The following is an 18,535-nucleotide window of genomic DNA, read 5'->3' on the forward strand; positions in this document are numbered from 1 at the left end:
CTAGCTAGCCAACACCTCACGTGAGCTGTAAGCTAGCTAGCCAACAGGTGCAGCAACCATTAGTTTGTTTGTTTGTATGGTCGCTCAGCTTCTGATTGACCCCATAAATCACTGGAAGCTCCAGTTATTTTGTTTCATTTTCCTCCATGTGCTTATGAAGCATGTTCATGGGACAAAATGTTCCAGTTTGAATCTGAATCTTTTTGCATGACAGCACAAGAGGTGAGGAGGTGGGTTGAGTCCAATACTGCCTTCTAAAAAAGAGAGGGGAAATGTCCTGTGCTTTTTTGTTCTTTCCCAAGTTAATTCTTCTTTTCTTTTCTCTTTTCCTAATCCAATCCATGAAATGTTATTAAAAAATAAATAAATCAAGCACTCACTGATATCCAGTTGATCAATAAATAGTGGTTTATTTTAACAACAGGTATGGCTTATATACAAGTGCATTTATGTGTGTTAAAACAAAAACAAAACAATCAGAAATTATAAATGGTACAATCCATGGTTTTTACATTCATTCAAATCTCCCATTAGGAGATTCGGAGTCGCACGGTCGAGAGAAGCAAAACCTGAACTGTGTACACTGGGGACTTCATGTCTCTGAGTTTTATCTTAGTTCAAAATTATTCATCAGTCCACGTTACCATCTATGATCCTTCATCTTAGTGACATTTACTATTTACAAAGGCAGAACCCATTATTCTTTTTTTTTGTTGCTTTTCCACCGGGCGCGATCACCGTCTCCTAGTCCACCATATCACTGGTGCTAACGTTGCTTTGGATTGCTTTTACGGATTTTTTTTAACCTTCATTCGACTCCAATAAAAACACCCCCACCAGCACCGTGACATAGCTGCAAGGGAGTTGTGGAAATGGAAGAAACTGATCTGCGTGAAGACACTGATCTGTGCTGTGTCAGTGTCTTTAGACTGGTTTTGCGTGGAGTATTGGCAATACACAGATTCATTTCTGCAATACACACACACACACACACACACACACACAGAGACTGAGACCAACACTCACAGACACACGAGGACTCGGCGTAATGTGTAGCTACTGAGCACTGCAGTCAACCCACTCGTTACTGCAGAAGCCAATAATTAATTGTGAAAACCAGGGTCAATACCCTCTTCCACAAAGTTGATTACACATGGGGCTATTGCAAAAGTAAATGTGTTATTTGTAATTTATGTATTGAAAATCCCACTCCATTTCCCTTTTTCTTTTCTTACTGACAAGAAGCCAAGCTCCACCAAATTTGACATCACATGATTGCAGGGCATTGTGCTTTGAGGCTTAGCAGCATGGCATGTTAGGCTTTAAATGTTTATATGAATCTTTCACCAAATGGAAGTGTTTTGACTTGATGATCTATGAAAAGACCAACAAAATCAATTGGAGAAAAAAAAAGAGCTTCCAAAAGTTGATCCAAGCTGCATTTGTGAATAATAAAATTAAAATAAAAGAAACACAAGCCTTAGTCAGTGCACGTTTGACGGAGATGGAAGCCAAAGAGGATATTGGTGAGTAAAGTACCTCTCAGGTTCTTTAGATCGTGTCAACAACACCTCCTGAATGACACCTTATTAGAGCACGAATACTCCCTGGATAAATGTTCTTCAGTGTTAATCACATTTGAAATGACAAGACATCATTCAGTTGGCTCTTGAGTTTTACAGTAAAGTGTAGTTATTATTATTCATCCTTATTATTATTATTATTATTATTATTATTGTTGTAAACAGTGATCTATCCGTAATCATACATCTTTTTTCTGACAAATATTACAACCTCAAAAGCATGAAGTGTGTAGCTACTGTGGAGTTACACACAGGTCAAGTATAATGCCAGCCACAGCTGGACAGAGTTTGTCATTTTAAGATTATTAGGTTTATCTACCTATGAATAAAGATTTTACCTGCATTAAATCATTTAGCTTTTTTTTTTTTTTTTTTTTTTTTTTTTTAAGTAAACTTAGTTGTGCATGTGAATATATGAACACATTGACATACATGAACTATGGAAATGACAGAACATGATTTAGAAAACACTGGAAGTTAGCGATGCTGTGACAGTTGGCAGTCATATCAAACATTTTGTCATACATCGGCTTTATTTCAAAAATAGCTTTTGTGTTTTTTTTAAGGTTTGCTTTTAAGGTTTGTTTTACTGACACGTTCACAATTATGTTCATGCTTTAGTCCCAACTGTAAAGAATATGGTGGCCCCACATGAGGTACCACAAATACTGTCAGAGTGTAGTATAGCTTTGTACAATAAGGGCACGTCATGAGAGATTATTCAAAATAATACTTTTGAAAAAAAAAAAGACTGAATCAAGCTCAACAACTAATTATGCATTTACTTACAATATCACATTTACAGATAAAAGCATTTGCATCCCCTAAATTCCATCACGATTGGAAAAATAAAAAGTTTCTTCAGGCCGACAAAATATGAGTCATTCTTTTCTCCAACATTGCTGTTCATACAATGAACAATGTGTTGATGAAAGCTATTTTGCTAATTAAAATCTCTCGATTCAAATTCATCAAAAGATGATATAGCTTTCGGTCCTTTATTAATTTGATAAGCAATTTACTTCTTTATATTTCTGAACTTTGAAAAAGGGTTCATCTGATTCACTTAAATCCACAAACAGTATATGGCAGGGGACTGCGCTGAACACGTATTTCCCCAAGCAGGAAAATACTGTATTTATACTAATTTTTTGGCACTATGTCTACATTTAATTTTGGTCAGAGTAGTTTTTGGCGTTTTATTCAGAAAAATCCCTCTAATTTCATTGTTACTTGTGTAACTGCAAAAAAATATGCTGCAACATTCAGATTTTTTTGTGTCCATACAAGTAAGGCATTTTTATACAAATATGTTAGACGAACATTTCATTTGAGCAAAAGTACAAGTGATTTTGTTGTTGTTTCGTTTGTTTTTAGCATCATTTTATGTCTCACCAGTCCTCTTAGTGATTGTGGGTACAGTTGTAAGACTCTTGGAAATGACAGACAGTGATTTTCCGTTCATTTACATTTAAGTAGTTTGAAGGCTGGTGATTTCCAGTGACATTCAAAAAGAGCAGAGGGTACTGCCACATTGTCACGAAACAGCCTCTGGCACTCTCTCCCTTGCGTGGTCTCATTTATTGGCTAAATACAGGAAGGGTGGGTGGGGACGCTGAGAAACATACGGTGTCTCTGTAAGACATGACTGAGTCAACTCCAGGTGGGGACAACCTTCAGGAAGTGCCTGAAGTTGGGGCAGGACAGTTTGTGCCCCCTTCCTCGGCCCCCTTCTCCGTTATTGGCGTGGCATGGGCTGCTTCCTCGTGCAGCCGCAACGCTCTTCCTCCCGGCTGCGACTGTGGATCATAACGACGCCACGCCATTGACAGTGTTGCTTTCTGTGACGGCGTCGCCCCTGGCGAGAAGGACACCGGAGTCTATGGGGGAGGAGACGGTGCAGTTCACTAGAGAGGAGGGAGCCGCTTCTGTGGAGCCCGAATCGGTGACGGAAGTCGGTGCTGGAACTATGGCGAGGGAAGGAGCCGCTGCTGCTGCTGCTGCTGCCGCCGCCGCTGAATCCTGCGTGGGTGGAACAGTCAGAGCGGTGGATTCTGGAAAGGAGGTGTGCACAATGTCCGTGACGGGGAGAGTGGTGGGAATAAGTTTGGCTATGTCGACATCATCTACAACAGGGGGAGTGGAAGAGGCCGCAGAGGACGCGTGGCCTGAGTCAACGGGTAGAGGAGGAGGAGTGGGTGAAGGGGAAACGGTGACTGGGCTCAGGGGAGCAGGGAGACAAGGAGCTATATCATAAACACAGGGAGAGGGAGGTTGAGGTTCTGTGACAGGAGTTTTGGGGGGGTCTCTAATACATGTAGATTCCTGTACTATTTCTAACTGGGTGGGATTCTCCAAGGGTACACTAACGGAGGTGGGTGGGTCAGCGGACATGTTGTTCTCAGTCATGGGAACAGGAGAGGGGCTCAGGGACGGAGGGAGGCTGTCATGCATAGATGGAGTAGGGGAGTCCGCTAAAGGAGTGGGGGAGTCCGCTAAAGGAGTGGGGGAGTCCGCTAAAGGAGTGGGGGAGTCCGCTGAAGGAGTGGGGGAGTCCGCTAAAGGAGTGGGGGAGTCCGCTAAAGGAGTGGGGGAGTCTGCTAAAGGAGTGGGGGAGTCCGCTAAAGGAGTGGGGGAGTCCGCTAAAGGAGTGGGGGAGTCCGCTGAAGGAGTGGGGGAGTCTGCTAAAGGAGTGGGGGAGTCTGCTAAAGGAGTGGGGGAGTCTGCTAAAGGAGTGGGGGAGTCCGCTAAAGGAGTGGGGGAGTCTGCTAAAGGAGTAGGGGAGTCTGCTAAAGGAGCAATTGTGACCTCTAGCAAAGGGGGGTCAAATTTCAGGCCAATATCCTCAATGTCATTTCCCTCCAGGTTGGGGGATTCTAACGTGGAGCTCGGCGGGGGTTCGATGATGGGCGTGGTGCGAATCAATAAGGAGGCTGGTACAGTTTGAGGGACAGGGGGAGTGAAGCGGTCTAGTGAGGGGGAGGGGGAAGCGGTCGACTCCGTTGCGGCGGAAGGGCAAATGTCATTCATCTCGAAAACGGCACAATCCAGGACTATCGGCGGAGGTTCGTCGGCATCGGCTAAAAGTGGGTCTGTGATGCACGGGAGTTTGTGGAGAGGAGTCGAAGACAGCAGGTGCTCTTTACTGGCGTGTACGACGCCACCTTTGCCCAGGGCTGTGACAGGGGTCGTGGAGAAGGAGGAAACAGAGTGGCCGTTGGGGTCTTTCGGCGGAGGCTTGCCAGGGTGCACCTCCATGAACGTGGGGGCGGACAGATCCCCGACGGACGGAGCAGTCAAATCCACCGCCGACGAGGCGGTGGAGTCCATGGTGGACACCGCGGTGGCGGCCGCTTCGTGGAGCGGCGTGTCATGCACCCTGGTGTAGTCCCTGCTGCTCTCGGATTGAGGCAGCAGATGGCGCTGTTCCCCGGGTTTCCTCGGCGGGAGGAGCGGCTGACGGGTGTAGCACTCGCCGTCGGGGAGGGTCTCGGGGAGGGGCTGGTAGCGCGTCTCGGGCAACAGGAGGATGCAGATGATGCAGATGAGCGTGCAGCAGGCAAAGATGATGTGATGGAGGAAATAGCCCTTCTGATTGTGCAGCTCCATGATGGGTGCGGTCAGCATGCCGAAGCCGGCACTGGCCAACACCAGGCCCAGCCCGCCACCCCTATGATGAGACGGAAAAATGTTATGACATGGCAGGATTTATGATCACACATATTTAACAGGCCCCATAAAACCTTGTATAAGCAACCCCAAAATGGGAAGACAGTTGACTGCAATTAAAGTAAATCATTATCTGCATGTTGTGCGGAACTATCACCAAATTCATTTATATAAACACATTTATATGAACAGGGAGGATCTTTTTCCCCCCTTCCCCTCTTCTGTTGACACATCAATGCCATTTTAGCACAACAGCAGCAGAGAGAGCTGCAGTACCGCCGGCCCCTTTCCTCTCCTGAAACGGCCCCACTTCACCACCAGAGGTCGCCTGCGGAGCACCGTCAGGGAAACAACACCCCTTACATAACCCCAGATAATGAATATCCAGTGCAGTGTCAGATATTCTCACAGGGGATGGCGAATTTGTACGAGACTTGGATTACGTTTGACACTGAACCGTGAGAGTCTGTTCGATGAGTTTCATACCCTCCTTTTAGCAGGAGGTGCAGCAGCTAATCCATCTGCAGGAACACGTGAGGCTAAGGACACCAGCCACTGTGTTTACTGAATTACTAAATAAAATCGGGGCATTGAAATAGGTGTAGAAAGTACACTTAAAATGCCAACACACACAAATTATTGCAAACGTGAACACACTGGACTAATCAATATGCTGCACATTAAAAACTCGGATGTTTTCACTGCTCGAGAGTAAAAAACATGTTTTAACCCCCCCACATTTCGGCAGTCCATCTCTAAAATGGCACAAGCCCCAGTGTTGCAGCGGGCCTACCTGATCACAGTGGGCGTGATCTCGGCGCAGAAGAAGATGCTCAGGTTGCTGACTGCGTGGGAGGAGAACATGCCGATGATGGAGAAGGCGACGGAGAAGTTATTTTTCAGCTTACCCGAGTCATCTGCAGACAAGAGCAGGAGACACACACAATGTATAGTCAGTATATTGAAATAATAAAGTAAATTATTCTGTGCTTAAAAGATGGTATTGCAGCACTTCAGCAATATGTCAAATTGTGAAACTTGAGGATACAGGCAAGCAAAGAAATAAACGCGATAATAATAACTTATTTGTACAAGCAACACAGTTGTGACATTTAACCAATACCAAATACTTCATTAGGGCCCGAGCACCCCACTGTGTAGCCCTGTGGTGTGTTTCAGCTCCATGGATGACATTTGGTAGGTATAAAGGTTGAGACGTAAAAAGAAAGCCTCTTGAAGTTATGTATGTGCCTCTTTTTTTTTCCTATTACAAGGGAATGGATTTTAAAGAATTTATTTATCTCTTTCACCATGATACAGGCAGTTGTTGTAATTTGGGCAGACATTATGTCCATTATGCTAAACATTTTTGCCTCCCTTATTAGTTTCCCGGCCTGAGGTCAAACACAATAATTTTGAATCAGAGTCATAGCGCCACCTCCTGGCAACAGGAAGTTAGTTTGTGGACTGGCAGGTCAATCAGATCCGTGTGAAATTTTGTTTGAAAAAAAATTAAAAGCCTGAAGCCCCACGATACGTCACGGTGAAGACTGTGACTTACTCGCTAAAGGGCGGCGCTGCAAAGTTTCAATGCTTCGCCATGATAAAATAAACTGCTAAAAATAAACTACTTCTCATGCTCAGATATTTTTTTCTGATATATTGCTCCTTAGAAATGTGGTAACCACACATGTAACATGTAGACTTGAAAACAAGTCATGCACTACACATGAATGACTGTCTAACCTGTGCGTGTGTGATCACGGAAATGTACAAATGTACCCTGGCGTGCCTACATTTTATTACATTTTTGGCATGAAAAAAAAGACAACTTCAAAGCACTCAAATCGCATAAAAACTAATTTCAAGGTTAAATATTGAAATGCTTCAAATCCAGTGGTATTTGAACTTCAACATGACGTAGATGAAGTGGTGAAATCTAAAATTCTAATGAGTCCTCTGCTTCCTGCCACTAACCGTGTCACTTCAGTTAAAGAGAACATTCAAGCACACAAGTTACTAAAACTGAATCCAATGAGATAATAGCGTTTTAGAGTGTATCACTACAACTATTTTCAAACGGTGTGTTTAGAAAACCTTGAGAAAATGTGTATTCCCAATGCTTAGGTTCATTTTAATGAGTTGTTGACATGTATACAAAGAGCCCATTTGGACCAAAGATGGTTTGAATAAAGTGTTTTGTTTTTATGAATGAGACATGTTGAAGATGGCTTCAAGAGGATCAGCAGAGTCTGCTCTGTGATCAGCTCCTTAGAGAATAAAGAGACCGATAAACAGAGGGGAACATTGAAGGTCGGCTCGTTGTGAGATGCACGGCTCTATTACAAAGAGGCTAACCCTCTTCAACACAACAGGGATAAATAAGTGAAAAGCTCGCCATAATTACATCTCGGACTTCATTATGTGCCTCTGAAGGGCTTGTGTGTGCACGCCTGATGAAGTACTGCAGGAGTCTGTATGCAGCACATTCTCCAAAACCTCATCAAGATAATGCAGCAGCCTAAAGTGATGAGTGGCGCAAGACAAATGAATCCACATTCGACAAGCCGAAAAAAATAATAATTATAGAATAGAAATGGAGAGATTATCCTACTTATATTCAGGTGGACACTGTACTTCCCCAGCACTGGAGGAGAAGGAGAGAGAGATGAACAGATAAGTGAGAGACACGAAGCAGAGCAATCGTCAAACACACAAAAACAAGTTGAGCAAAGCTCGTCAATGGAAACAGTTCAAGGGAGAACATGACACACGAGCATAACCTTGATGTGTTGACTCAGGTTAAACATTAAGGCGCACTCGTTTGTGTCTGACTGGTGCACTGGTTTGGATCGCCTGGAGCACTTATTTTGGTACACATTGGCGAAATTTACAGTTTACAATCATGTTGGACGACTCCATTAGAAACAGTTGCAGAACGCTAAGCTCCTGTATAGCAGCTGTGTGTGTGTGTGTGTGTGTGTGTGTGTGTGTGTGTGTGTGTGTGTGTGTGTGTGTGTGTGTGTGCGTGTACATATGAAGTGTAATAAAAAAATAACATTAGAGAGTCGTGTTGTTATTTAATGCAACAAACGGTGTTCTACTGTACACACTTACTCATATATGTGGAGCAATATACAACAATAACTTACCTCATTACTTTTTAATTAGCTTGGAATCCTTCATTTGGCCAGAATGTTGTGGGATGCGATGCAATATGATAATACCGTCATAAAACGACTGTCAATCACTGATGAATTATCTCCGCTATAATGGAGGTTCTGACTTTAGCTTCGTCAAAACGTGTTTTGGTTACTTCTTTTTTCAAATAGATATTTATTTTTTCGTCAAGTCAAGTATTTTCAATACTTTCCAACATCCCTAAGATATATATTTTGGAAGAAAAAAAAAGGTCCTATGCTTGTTTCAATTTTTTTTATGCTTAAGAAATTATTTTGATTTATTTTCTGCCATGAATGAGCAAACATCTTGGCTCTAGTGAGCCTTTCAAGCAGCAGGACCCTTTTTGGAGCTCCATCGGCCAGAAGAATAAGATATATGTAGCTTTGGGTACACAGACAGTATTTGTATACTGTCTGTGTCTTCGAATACTCAAAGTCAACCAACACCATCACCGTGATACCATCCTCGGTGGACGCGTGCTCCTCCTTCCTCATACTCACAGTTGAGCAGGCCCAGCTGCAGCAGCGACGCCAGGGCGGTGATGATCATAAACATGAGAAGGCCTCCCCTCCGGCCCATCAGGCCCACCGCCGGGCAGAGCGCCATGCTGGACGCCACCGCGATGCCCGCCATGGTGTAATAATCCGCATAGAAGTTGTGGAACATGGTCGTCTCCTGAGCTTCGGGGTCCATCATGCTGCGAGCAAAGCAGTGGTGGATCCCATAGCCGGTTAGCCTGGGTGAAGCACACACACAGGGAGAGGTTAGGGCGAGAGACGGAGAAAATAGATCCAAGTAGATCTAAAGAGATGATTCAAGGTTTATTGCATTTGACTGATCTCAACAAAACTGCCCACATGTAAACACCGACGTATCGGCACACACACACAAGCAGCCCCACACGCCCCCTCTCGTGGTCATCTAATGTTTCATAGGGACACTGCTCATGTAAAATTAATGCTGACTTGGTCAGCCCAGCTCGAGAGATAAGATGGTCTCAGACGGGTGGGGGGGGGGGGAGAGGAGAGATCCCACCGGGGATGAAAAGTGAGAGAGAGAGCGGTGCAAATATGGAAATAGCAAAAGCACCGAGGGCCACTGATCGATTCTGCCACGAGCCTCCAGGTTAATAGTGCCATCTCCACTGCACAAAATGGCGCGTCTGACTGGCATTGCCTCGCCCAACACAGACATACAAGCACACACACGCATTCACTTTATTTTCTCCCTCTCTCCCTTTGGTGTTCCTCCAACACACACGTACATGTAGAAAGACAAACACTTACGAGTTGACGCAGAGCACAACGATGTTCTTCCACAGGTTTCTCGTCCCGACCATCTTCACAATGCACGTCTTCTTGGGTTTCTTCTGAAGAGCTCCCTGCAGTTCTGGAAACAAGCAGACATGTTATTCTGAGAGCCTCACTAATATCTGACTTTTGAGGTCCATGTCAGTATTTGAACAGAAATGTTATTTTAAGTTATTGGAAAGGGACGGTCCTTTTGGATCGACTCAGCTTCTTTTGGACATTTGGTCATTCCATAAACACGTTACTATTGTGCTTTATTATTACAAAGTTGGAGCATCGCTACATACAATTATGTCTGAACACCAAAATACAAACTGTTCAGTTCAGGCAGGTATAGATTTTTTAAGTATCAAGTAGCAATGTTCTCTAATGTTTGTTTGCATATGAGCCCAACCTGATTTCAATGTATCTGAATTAATTAATTACTAATAATATAATCCATATATATATATATATATATATATATATATATATATATATATATATATAGCTTTAATTAATCAGAGTGAATTTTCAGGTGACAGTGAAAGGCTCAACAGGTTCTCTAAAAGGGTCAAACGAGGACGCCCTCGAGACCAAAGAAAATTCCCATTTTTTTTTAATGAGCAGGTTTCGTCCCACGTGACAACTCTCCCGCTGCTTCGTGAGACAGGTATGCCGACGCTCACAGTGGAACAGGAACAGCAACACCCCTGAACCGGCGGGTGATGTGTGACACAGCAAACAGCGGATGTTTTCTTATCAGGTTGCCACAGAAACCCGCCTCCGCTTTTGCGGGACGCTTGTGTCAACTCAGGCATGTGACAGTATTCCGCGATGCCGCCGCTTCAAGGTTTTCTCGGTCTGCAACCACTCAGATCTTCCTGGCCAGGCTACACAACTCTATCTCCATCTATGTGTAAGATCTAGATGTAAATCAATCCGCTCACTTTCTAAAAGATGACATAGTCCGTACTCATTACGCATGCATCGTGTGTCTGAGCGCTTCAAACAGTTGCTCAACTGCTTTGTGTATTGCAGCCGTTAGCACATTCAGAGCTCCATGTTGTATTTAGTGCCGAGCAGTTAAAAGTGGGAAATATTACTGTGAGGGTTGGGGATAGCCAGTTACTATAAAAACCAAGAGTGGATAATTTAATGTCTAAGGCAATGTACTTTTCTCAATGCTGCATCAGCACACGGCCGGTTTTGAAAAAGTGCAGTCAATTTCACACTGAGTGGTTCCTCTTTCCCAGCAGTGGATTGATAAATTCTGGACAACAATGGAGGGGGAAAAAAAGTATACCGTGGTAAACAGTGCCGCTGAAGGTTAATACAAATGCAATCTGATATGACATTTCACAACAACATACAGTAGTTCTTTGCCTCTGTACAGACACAGCTAACCCTGTGGGGGGGTCAAAGGGCACGGCAGCCGTTCGTCCATCTGCCATCTGTGCACCGCTGTGTCCATCAACCCAGGCTGTGATTACATTAATTACCGTTCTTGAGTGTTCTTAATGTAATGTTCAACACTGACTGCTACGTCAGAAGTGGTCTGTTTCTATGGTAACCCAACGGGAAGCAGATACAGCCCATGTCAATCTGTCTATTTAGGAAAAGAACAGCTGGGGATACGACCACACACCCAGCTCTTTAAAAAAAGAAGAAAAGTTGGAAGATGATCCTGCAGCAGATTTATAAAAGACCCGATGACTACTTTGATATTACACACAGTAATCACAACATAAAAATGTAAAAAGCAGCCTTTTAACGCAAGCGTGCCGATGTATTTCTTACCCGTGAGGATATTTTCGCTGTCGAGCTCCATGTTCACTCGATTCTTCTCTGCTATGTGTCCCATGATCCATTTGGAGCGGCAGTACTGCTGAGTGGCCAGCAGCCATCGCAGTGACTCAGGGAAGATCCTGTCAGAAAGACGGGGGATGTCCTGGTTAATAAGATGAAATAAGTCCAGCTTTCAAAAGGTTGGCGGAAGACTCTGTGAATCAGGGTTACAAGTATCAAATCTTGTTCATCAGTGCGCCATTTTTTCAAACGAAATGCAGAAAAGATTCAAAGTGTTCTTGAACAGGAAAAACACTCGCAGGCCAATTACAGGTTGCATGGCCTCAAATTAACCGGACCAGATGTCTTTAAAGTGCAATAAACAGTCACTGCTGCACCCGTTTGCTGTGCTTGATTATCTGGTCGCTGTATCGAGTTATGTGGCAGCAGTGGACACATTCCTGTGATGGGTGAAGTTTTTTCCTTGCATGTTAATTTTGAAGAGTCAGCAAAAGCAATGCAAAGTTTGGTTGCATTTCTATAGAACATATATCTACAAGGGGGGGACAGTGCAAGATGTACATGATCTTCATTACTGGTGTGGTTTTAAATCGTTTCCCCAAATCAGTGAATGTAGGTCAACTGCAGTGTTGAACTGGGAAATCAGCTGGATTTCTATACTTGCCGATTCAGCGTCTCATTGGCTCTGTTACACACGTAGAAAGAGGCGACAGTGTTGGCTGGTTTGACAATAAAAGCTTCCCCTGCCTTAGCAAGGCGAGTCCACTTATCCAACATCCAGTAATACCCGTGAGAAATAATCAGTTTAACGACCCGCTTCATGTCCTTGAGTCGTTATCAGCCAGCGAGGCCACGATGGCATCAAAGCAGACAAGACGTGCGTCTTCCACAGTGTTGCCACCTGACTGCCAAGCTACGGCTTGTTTTCACTCATTCGTCGGGATAACAGTGACTATGTGACCATGTGTATGCAAAAGATTACAGACTGCCCTCTGTGTGCTGTACTGATTGGAGTGCATCACATCACCAGCGTCGACTCTTCAGACACATCATGGAAGAAAACCAAGGCCTTTGATAAAAACTATATTCTTGGATTTTTCTTCTGCTGGCTTTGTACATATCAGCAGATTTGTGTCGCAGTGTACATCACGCTAGAATAAATAGAGGAGGAGGCACATTGCCTGAGCTTTAGCTTTATTTAGAGATACTGCAGTCACCGTAGAGGTCTTTGCAAATGAGTTAATGAAAAGACATTTAATTCAGCCGGGAATTTACCAGTCCTTGAAGGGACTTTCTCCTTTGTTTGCAGCACGTAAATCTGCTAAAGCATCTTTGGCTTGATAAGGCCTTGTTTACACTATTAAAAGAGTTGCCTGGAATCTAACATGCGTAGAATGCGACTGCAGCCGTCGTCACACATTTCAGTCTCGTGTAGAACCCGGGCGGAGCAACAAAGGGAAGCGGATGCTCGGGTCTTTTCCTCACCAGATGTACGAGAGCATCAGCAGCAAGGGGCAGGTGATGACAGCTTGGAGGACCTGCCAGTCGCGACAGAGGTATGCCACCACGGGCATCAGCAGCTGACCGCCCAGCACCACAAAACTGGCCACCATGGTCATGGAAAAGCGCCATCCCGGAAGACACAGCTCAATCCCTGGCGGAGAGAACCAAGAGGAGAAAAAGAAAGAGAGAGAGAAAGAAAGAGAAAGAGAGAGAGAGAGAGAGAGAGAGAGAGAGAGTGTTAGTGGGTTTTCTGCAACTGACAAAGACACAACATGGGCATGTACCGCAACAAGGCAATTATCCCATTCAAGATTTTCTTTTCAATAGGACACCAGCTTTTTGCGAGTTCAAACTTAGCCGTGTTATAATAAGATGTATGAATCTCTAAATTAATACAGAGTGCACCAAATGAAATTTGGGAATGGTTGTTACTCGTTTAGTATTATACAAATAATAAATAATAGTATATTACTTTTTTCATCCAGTAGCTCGTTTTCTTTTATGGAAAATGGTCGGCATATCTGACTGACGTAAACTAGGAAGATTTTAAATTGCATTTCACAAAAACAACATGACATACATATTCTAAAATGTAATACCAATGATAGGATATAAAATACTTTATGCTTTATGAATGCATGTACTAAAAGATAGAAAGAAATATGCATTTACAAAGCATTGGCAGTTAACTTGATCGGCAGACGCCCCCTGGCAATGTCTACTTTACCAGCTACGGCAGGTTTTAATGGGTAATGGAGTCACAAATAGCTGGTGCAACCCAATCCCCCCAAAAAAGAACATGGGTTTGAACATTCGTTCTCTCCTCATGCTGACAGAAACAACCCAGAGCTGATGAATCAATTATCAAAACAGAGCAGCACCTCTGACTAGGTGAGGCAGACAGGCCAGGACATGGAGCCCGACGATGATGATGATGATGATGATGATGACTATGCACATGAAGAGAGGTGCACGTCGTTCACAACTCCCAACGTGAGCCACAACTGCTGTGGCTTTTAACACAAAGAAACCCTCCTAATACCAGTTGACACTTGTCCCACTGAACCAGCATCGGAGCCAGTGACAATGCAGTTGGCAAACAGGAAAGGTGAGTGTCTATTGGTTCTGAAAAGTGACTTAATCGTGAGAAACTTTTTGATGATCAATTCCGTCCCTTTACCAAATTCTCAAATGTGAGGATCTTGTCTCTATGAATATAATATCTTTGGACTATAAATAAGGCAATTCCCACTGGGCTCTGGGAAACCTTTCAAAACTAATCCTGTCATTTTATAGACGACATGATTAACAGATGCATACAAAAAAAAAATCATCAATGGGTCTCAACAAATATTTTTACATTTTAGAGCACCAGTACATGATATATGCGGTGACCTTGAATAAAGGCTGAAAAGCCCCATGTACAGTTGTTGTTGTTGAGACAGTAGGCCGCTGTGAGAGTGAACTAACCAGAAAGAACTTCCTTGTACTCAATTCTCCTCTATCAGAATGGCTCCGATTCATTCAGCCAGCCATTAGCATGCACACCACACTGGCAGCCAGCAACCACAGACAGTCCAGCCCTTTAGTTACTGCAGTGGAGAGGCTGGCTTCACATCAAACCGTAGCACAGCGAGCAGTGCTGTAATGCTGCTATTCCCGCAATGCCCAACTCTTTTGTCCAGCTCCATTCATCCCTTTTTGTTATACTTCATGATTTTTCTTTTCTCTCTTTCTTTCTAATGGGTCTTTTCTGCTGCACAATAATGTGAACAGTCTCCAGATGGGCCTTTCAAGGTGACAAGGCCAGCATAATACAGTGGGTGTCACGGCCCCCTCTCTTCATTCCAGTGGAAGAGACCGGAATTTCAATTAAGACTTGCCCCCTTCTGAGGACATGAATAATGCTCTCTGTTCACGGACACTATCGCAGCCGGAATGACAAAGCCAGTGAGCTGAGAGCAGGGCGATGGGTGCAAGACCTGCTGAGTTTGAACCAACTAACCTCAGGACCCCCCCTGTCTGTGTACTGCCCCGAGAAGAGTGACGGTTCACTGGTTACGGACTGCATGGGATCTGGAATTCTTACAGGGCGTCCTGTGCACTGAACAGGCCACTGCAACGTGACCGGAAAGAGTACATCCTGTGGTGAGCTATGGGAAAGCGCCCACACACACACAGACTTATGACAGTACCGCCTATATCAATTATAGCGTAAATATATATTTAAACAATATGCCCCATGATCTGTAGATAAAGCTGCAGAATGAGGAGTCCTGAGCAGTCCTGAGCTCCTTACAACTGCTGACCTTAATCCTCCACAACCCACTACATCAGCATTCCCACAATGCCCTTCTGCAGCCTGTGTTCTAGTGACATTAATCTACCACAAACTAATCTGATGACACATACACACTGAGGATCTCAGGTGAGAACCCCCCCGCCCCCTCTTATGCATTTGGACACATGGTATACAAGGTGGAAATTACATCAATGAACAAACCAATAGCCAATTAATGAGGATGATAATCCCCAAAGAGGCTTTGGCTGGTTTGCTGACTTTGGCAAAACTAGAGAAGGGAATCAGAGTCTCTGGTACACACCACACTAGCTCACTCGCCCCCTCTGAAGTACGCAGCTCAGTCAAGGAGAGCCATTGTTTTACAAGCGTAAGAGATTGCTTGACCACTAAATGCACTCAGTGCAGCCACGCCCTGTACCCACGGGCTAATGTCACGACCTTTCACTGGTCACATGAGGTGCACGTGGCCCGGTGCCAGGATTTCACTGCCTAATCCTGAACACTCAATCTGTTAAGTATGACTGAATGATGAGGAGACTCTGAAGCATTTCTCTGTACCGAAAGATAACACGGGGGGGTTGTTTGACGTGATGAATTTATGCGGCAGAATTATGACTAACTCTCAAGTCTGGAGCGGCAAAGCCTTCTTGCAGGTGTCGCAGCCGAAACAATAAAGTGCAGCTGTGTTGCGGTCGCCATCGCGCAGCTGTGTTCTTCCGCGTCGTTTACCGCGCAAACTGTAAAAATGATCACGCCTCAGGATGAGTGACACCAGATGGTTCCAGACCTCCGAATCACAATCACAAGTCTGGGTTTCGTGCTCATGAACCGCCGTTTCCTCCAGTTGGAGAGGGCTGTCGAGTGAAGGCTGCGACACGGTCTTGAGCTATGGGACCCGACAGAACTTTTTCGGTACGCTCAAATTGACTGCTGCCAATATGGAGGAGAATGTTTTCAAATAGGAAGCATTTGTTTATGGTTTGTTTTTTTGCAATTCTCTTCCATGAGGTATGTTACTACAACACCCTCCCTGGCCTGCGGGCACCTTTACTAAAACAAATCTATTAAAATCATAATGATCTAGTGAGCCAAGTGCAGGGGGTCTTTGTGACATCTCCTCTTTTAAGCCTCCCTGCAGTCGGAGAAACAATCGTCCGTCATCATCCTCCACATCCGCCGACCTAGACACACCCATTCAAAATAGTGACGGAAGAATTACCACGGAAAAAAAAAGAAGCATTCTACCGTACACAGTCTCCCATGGGTGTGTAATATTGTAGTGACATCTGGTGACTGTAAAGGCCAATGATTCACACACTCATGAAACCAAGGCCCCTCGTGCGTCCTGTACAGCATCTGCATGAGTTGTGTTTCCCACAAACATATTCAGGCCAAGAATGTGTCCCCCGTTTATTAAAAGATGCTCACGACCCAAGTCTCTTACACATAATAATGTTCTCAGGGAGCTCATATGCCCGAGTGTGCTAAATGGGACTCATCCAGACCATCCTTGGTATGTGTGCAAGCTTTTCATCTATACATTTGCTGGAGCTCCAAACCTTGCAAAGCTGTGGTAAAAGATGGAAATGCTTGGCGAGAGCAAACTCAATTCAGGCACGCGCAAAGCTGCTGATGAGTTTTTTTTGGAGTGCCTCCTGTGAGTGGCAGGCTGGTACAGCATCGTCAGCCAACGATACTTCCCTGATTAGGGGGAGTTACTGCAGATCGAAGAGAATTTTGTGTGAAGGCAAACTGCATCCTCAGTGGAGCATGGCGACCACACAGGAGAAGAAATCAGACAGTGTGGGGGCGAGAGCACAGTCTCTGAGAATAGGACAGCTTTGTCTTAAAAAGAAAATTTTAAAAAAGGGTACTCGTTGCATTTTACTAGGACGTAGTCATCCAAAAAGCAATGGCAGAAAGCCAGCCCTACTGATGTTAGATCATTGATATTCTGGATACATGTGGGAAAACTGCAGTTTATTTACAATTAAATAACATACAAAGAATCCTGTGAGATTACTCAGTATTTATTCCTCACTTATATAGAGGGTGATTGTGTTAGCGCAGAGAAACTCTTTTTTTCCAAGCACTGAAAATGGGCTATTGACAAAGAACAAGGCAATCCCCATTGATTAGTGCCTTATCTAGACGTGCAAAGAATGCCAACTATAGCCACAGGCACTTCCCCTTGAGCCGTGTGTGGGGGGAATCTCAGCAATCAAACCAGAAGTAAATCACCACCAGGAGAGTAATTTCCTTTGATAATGTTTGTGCGTGCGTGGGTTTGTATATCCTAACTAACCCACCCCCTTCCTCCCGCACACAAAAAGATCAGCACAAAAACCAAGCTATCGGCTCCCCGGGAGATACAGAACAGTGTCTGATATAGAGCTTGACATGAATATAAGACTACGTCCAGAGTTGCATGAACACAAGAGCCATTTCACTTCAGCCTGACCAAAAGTGAAACAGCATGCATTTTTACACTCTTCAAAGAAAAAAGTGCAAAGGTTGCCCATGCTGATTTTGACAATCACTGGACTTCACTCCTCACGATTTGCAACACGAGATAGCTTGAGGTTATGTCCTGCAACGCCTTGGACAAATAACAGGGGTTAAGAAGTAGGTCACCCAGAGTGTGCCTGCAAAAAAACAGGGAAGCAGTCTTCTAAATAAAGATATAAAAAAGAAAGAAACCCAGCTGTAAGATATTCCTGTAGCCTAATGCGTGAGGCGAGGAAGTCTGTTCAGCAACCAAAAAAGCAAACTCTGCACGAAAGGGAACTTTAACCCTGCTTACAGTAGGGGAAAAAACAGAGTTTGCACCTTAACCCATTTATCAGACGGCAGACCGGAGTGTGTGGAAGGATGAGGACGGTGCATCATGGAAAATACCTTTGGCTTAAATTAATTTGCAGTCTGCACACAGTCCACATCAATGCCCCGGCCCCTCTGAGGAGCCTTTTGCATCCTTTTCAGGCGTATCTTAACATCCAAAAAAGGGACTAGGAAGGTACAGTAAATCTGATGGCAGCACGTTATCTCTGCAGCGGTGTGAGGCGGAGCTGGCAGCTGTCCTCGGGGAGATATAGCCATATGATGGGTAATGAAAAGCTTCTCTTCACAGTCCAGATCTGGCACACGCTGCCCGGGTCAGGCCATTCTGAGCGATATCCATCGATGGCATGCACACA

At 44.4% G+C, this 18,535-nt stretch overlaps 1 protein-coding gene across 1 annotated transcript in view; it reads right to left on the reverse strand.

Moving 5' to 3' along the window:
* Nucleotides 1–3,389: 3,389 nt before the first annotated feature.
* Nucleotides 3,390–18,535, reverse strand: part of LOC306753507 (solute carrier family 22 member 23-like) — a gene marked incomplete at both ends in the record, with an annotated part of 28,909 nt that continues 13,763 nt past the window's right edge. Inside the window, 7 exons of the mRNA XM_079237382.1 lie at nucleotides 3,390–5,253; nucleotides 6,046–6,169; nucleotides 7,867–7,899; nucleotides 8,936–9,171; nucleotides 9,722–9,824; nucleotides 11,525–11,652; nucleotides 13,019–13,187. Of these exons, the coding sequence (XP_079093508.1) occupies nucleotides 3,390–5,253; nucleotides 6,046–6,169; nucleotides 7,867–7,899; nucleotides 8,936–9,171; nucleotides 9,722–9,824; nucleotides 11,525–11,652; nucleotides 13,019–13,187 (2,657 nt within the window). The remainder of the gene's footprint in view (nucleotides 5,254–6,045; nucleotides 6,170–7,866; nucleotides 7,900–8,935; nucleotides 9,172–9,721; nucleotides 9,825–11,524; nucleotides 11,653–13,018; nucleotides 13,188–18,535) is intronic.

This window comes from Taurulus bubalis (assembly GCF_910589615.1).
Source record: "Taurulus bubalis genome assembly, chromosome: 1".
NCBI lineage: Eukaryota > Metazoa > Chordata > Actinopteri > Perciformes > Cottidae > Taurulus > Taurulus bubalis.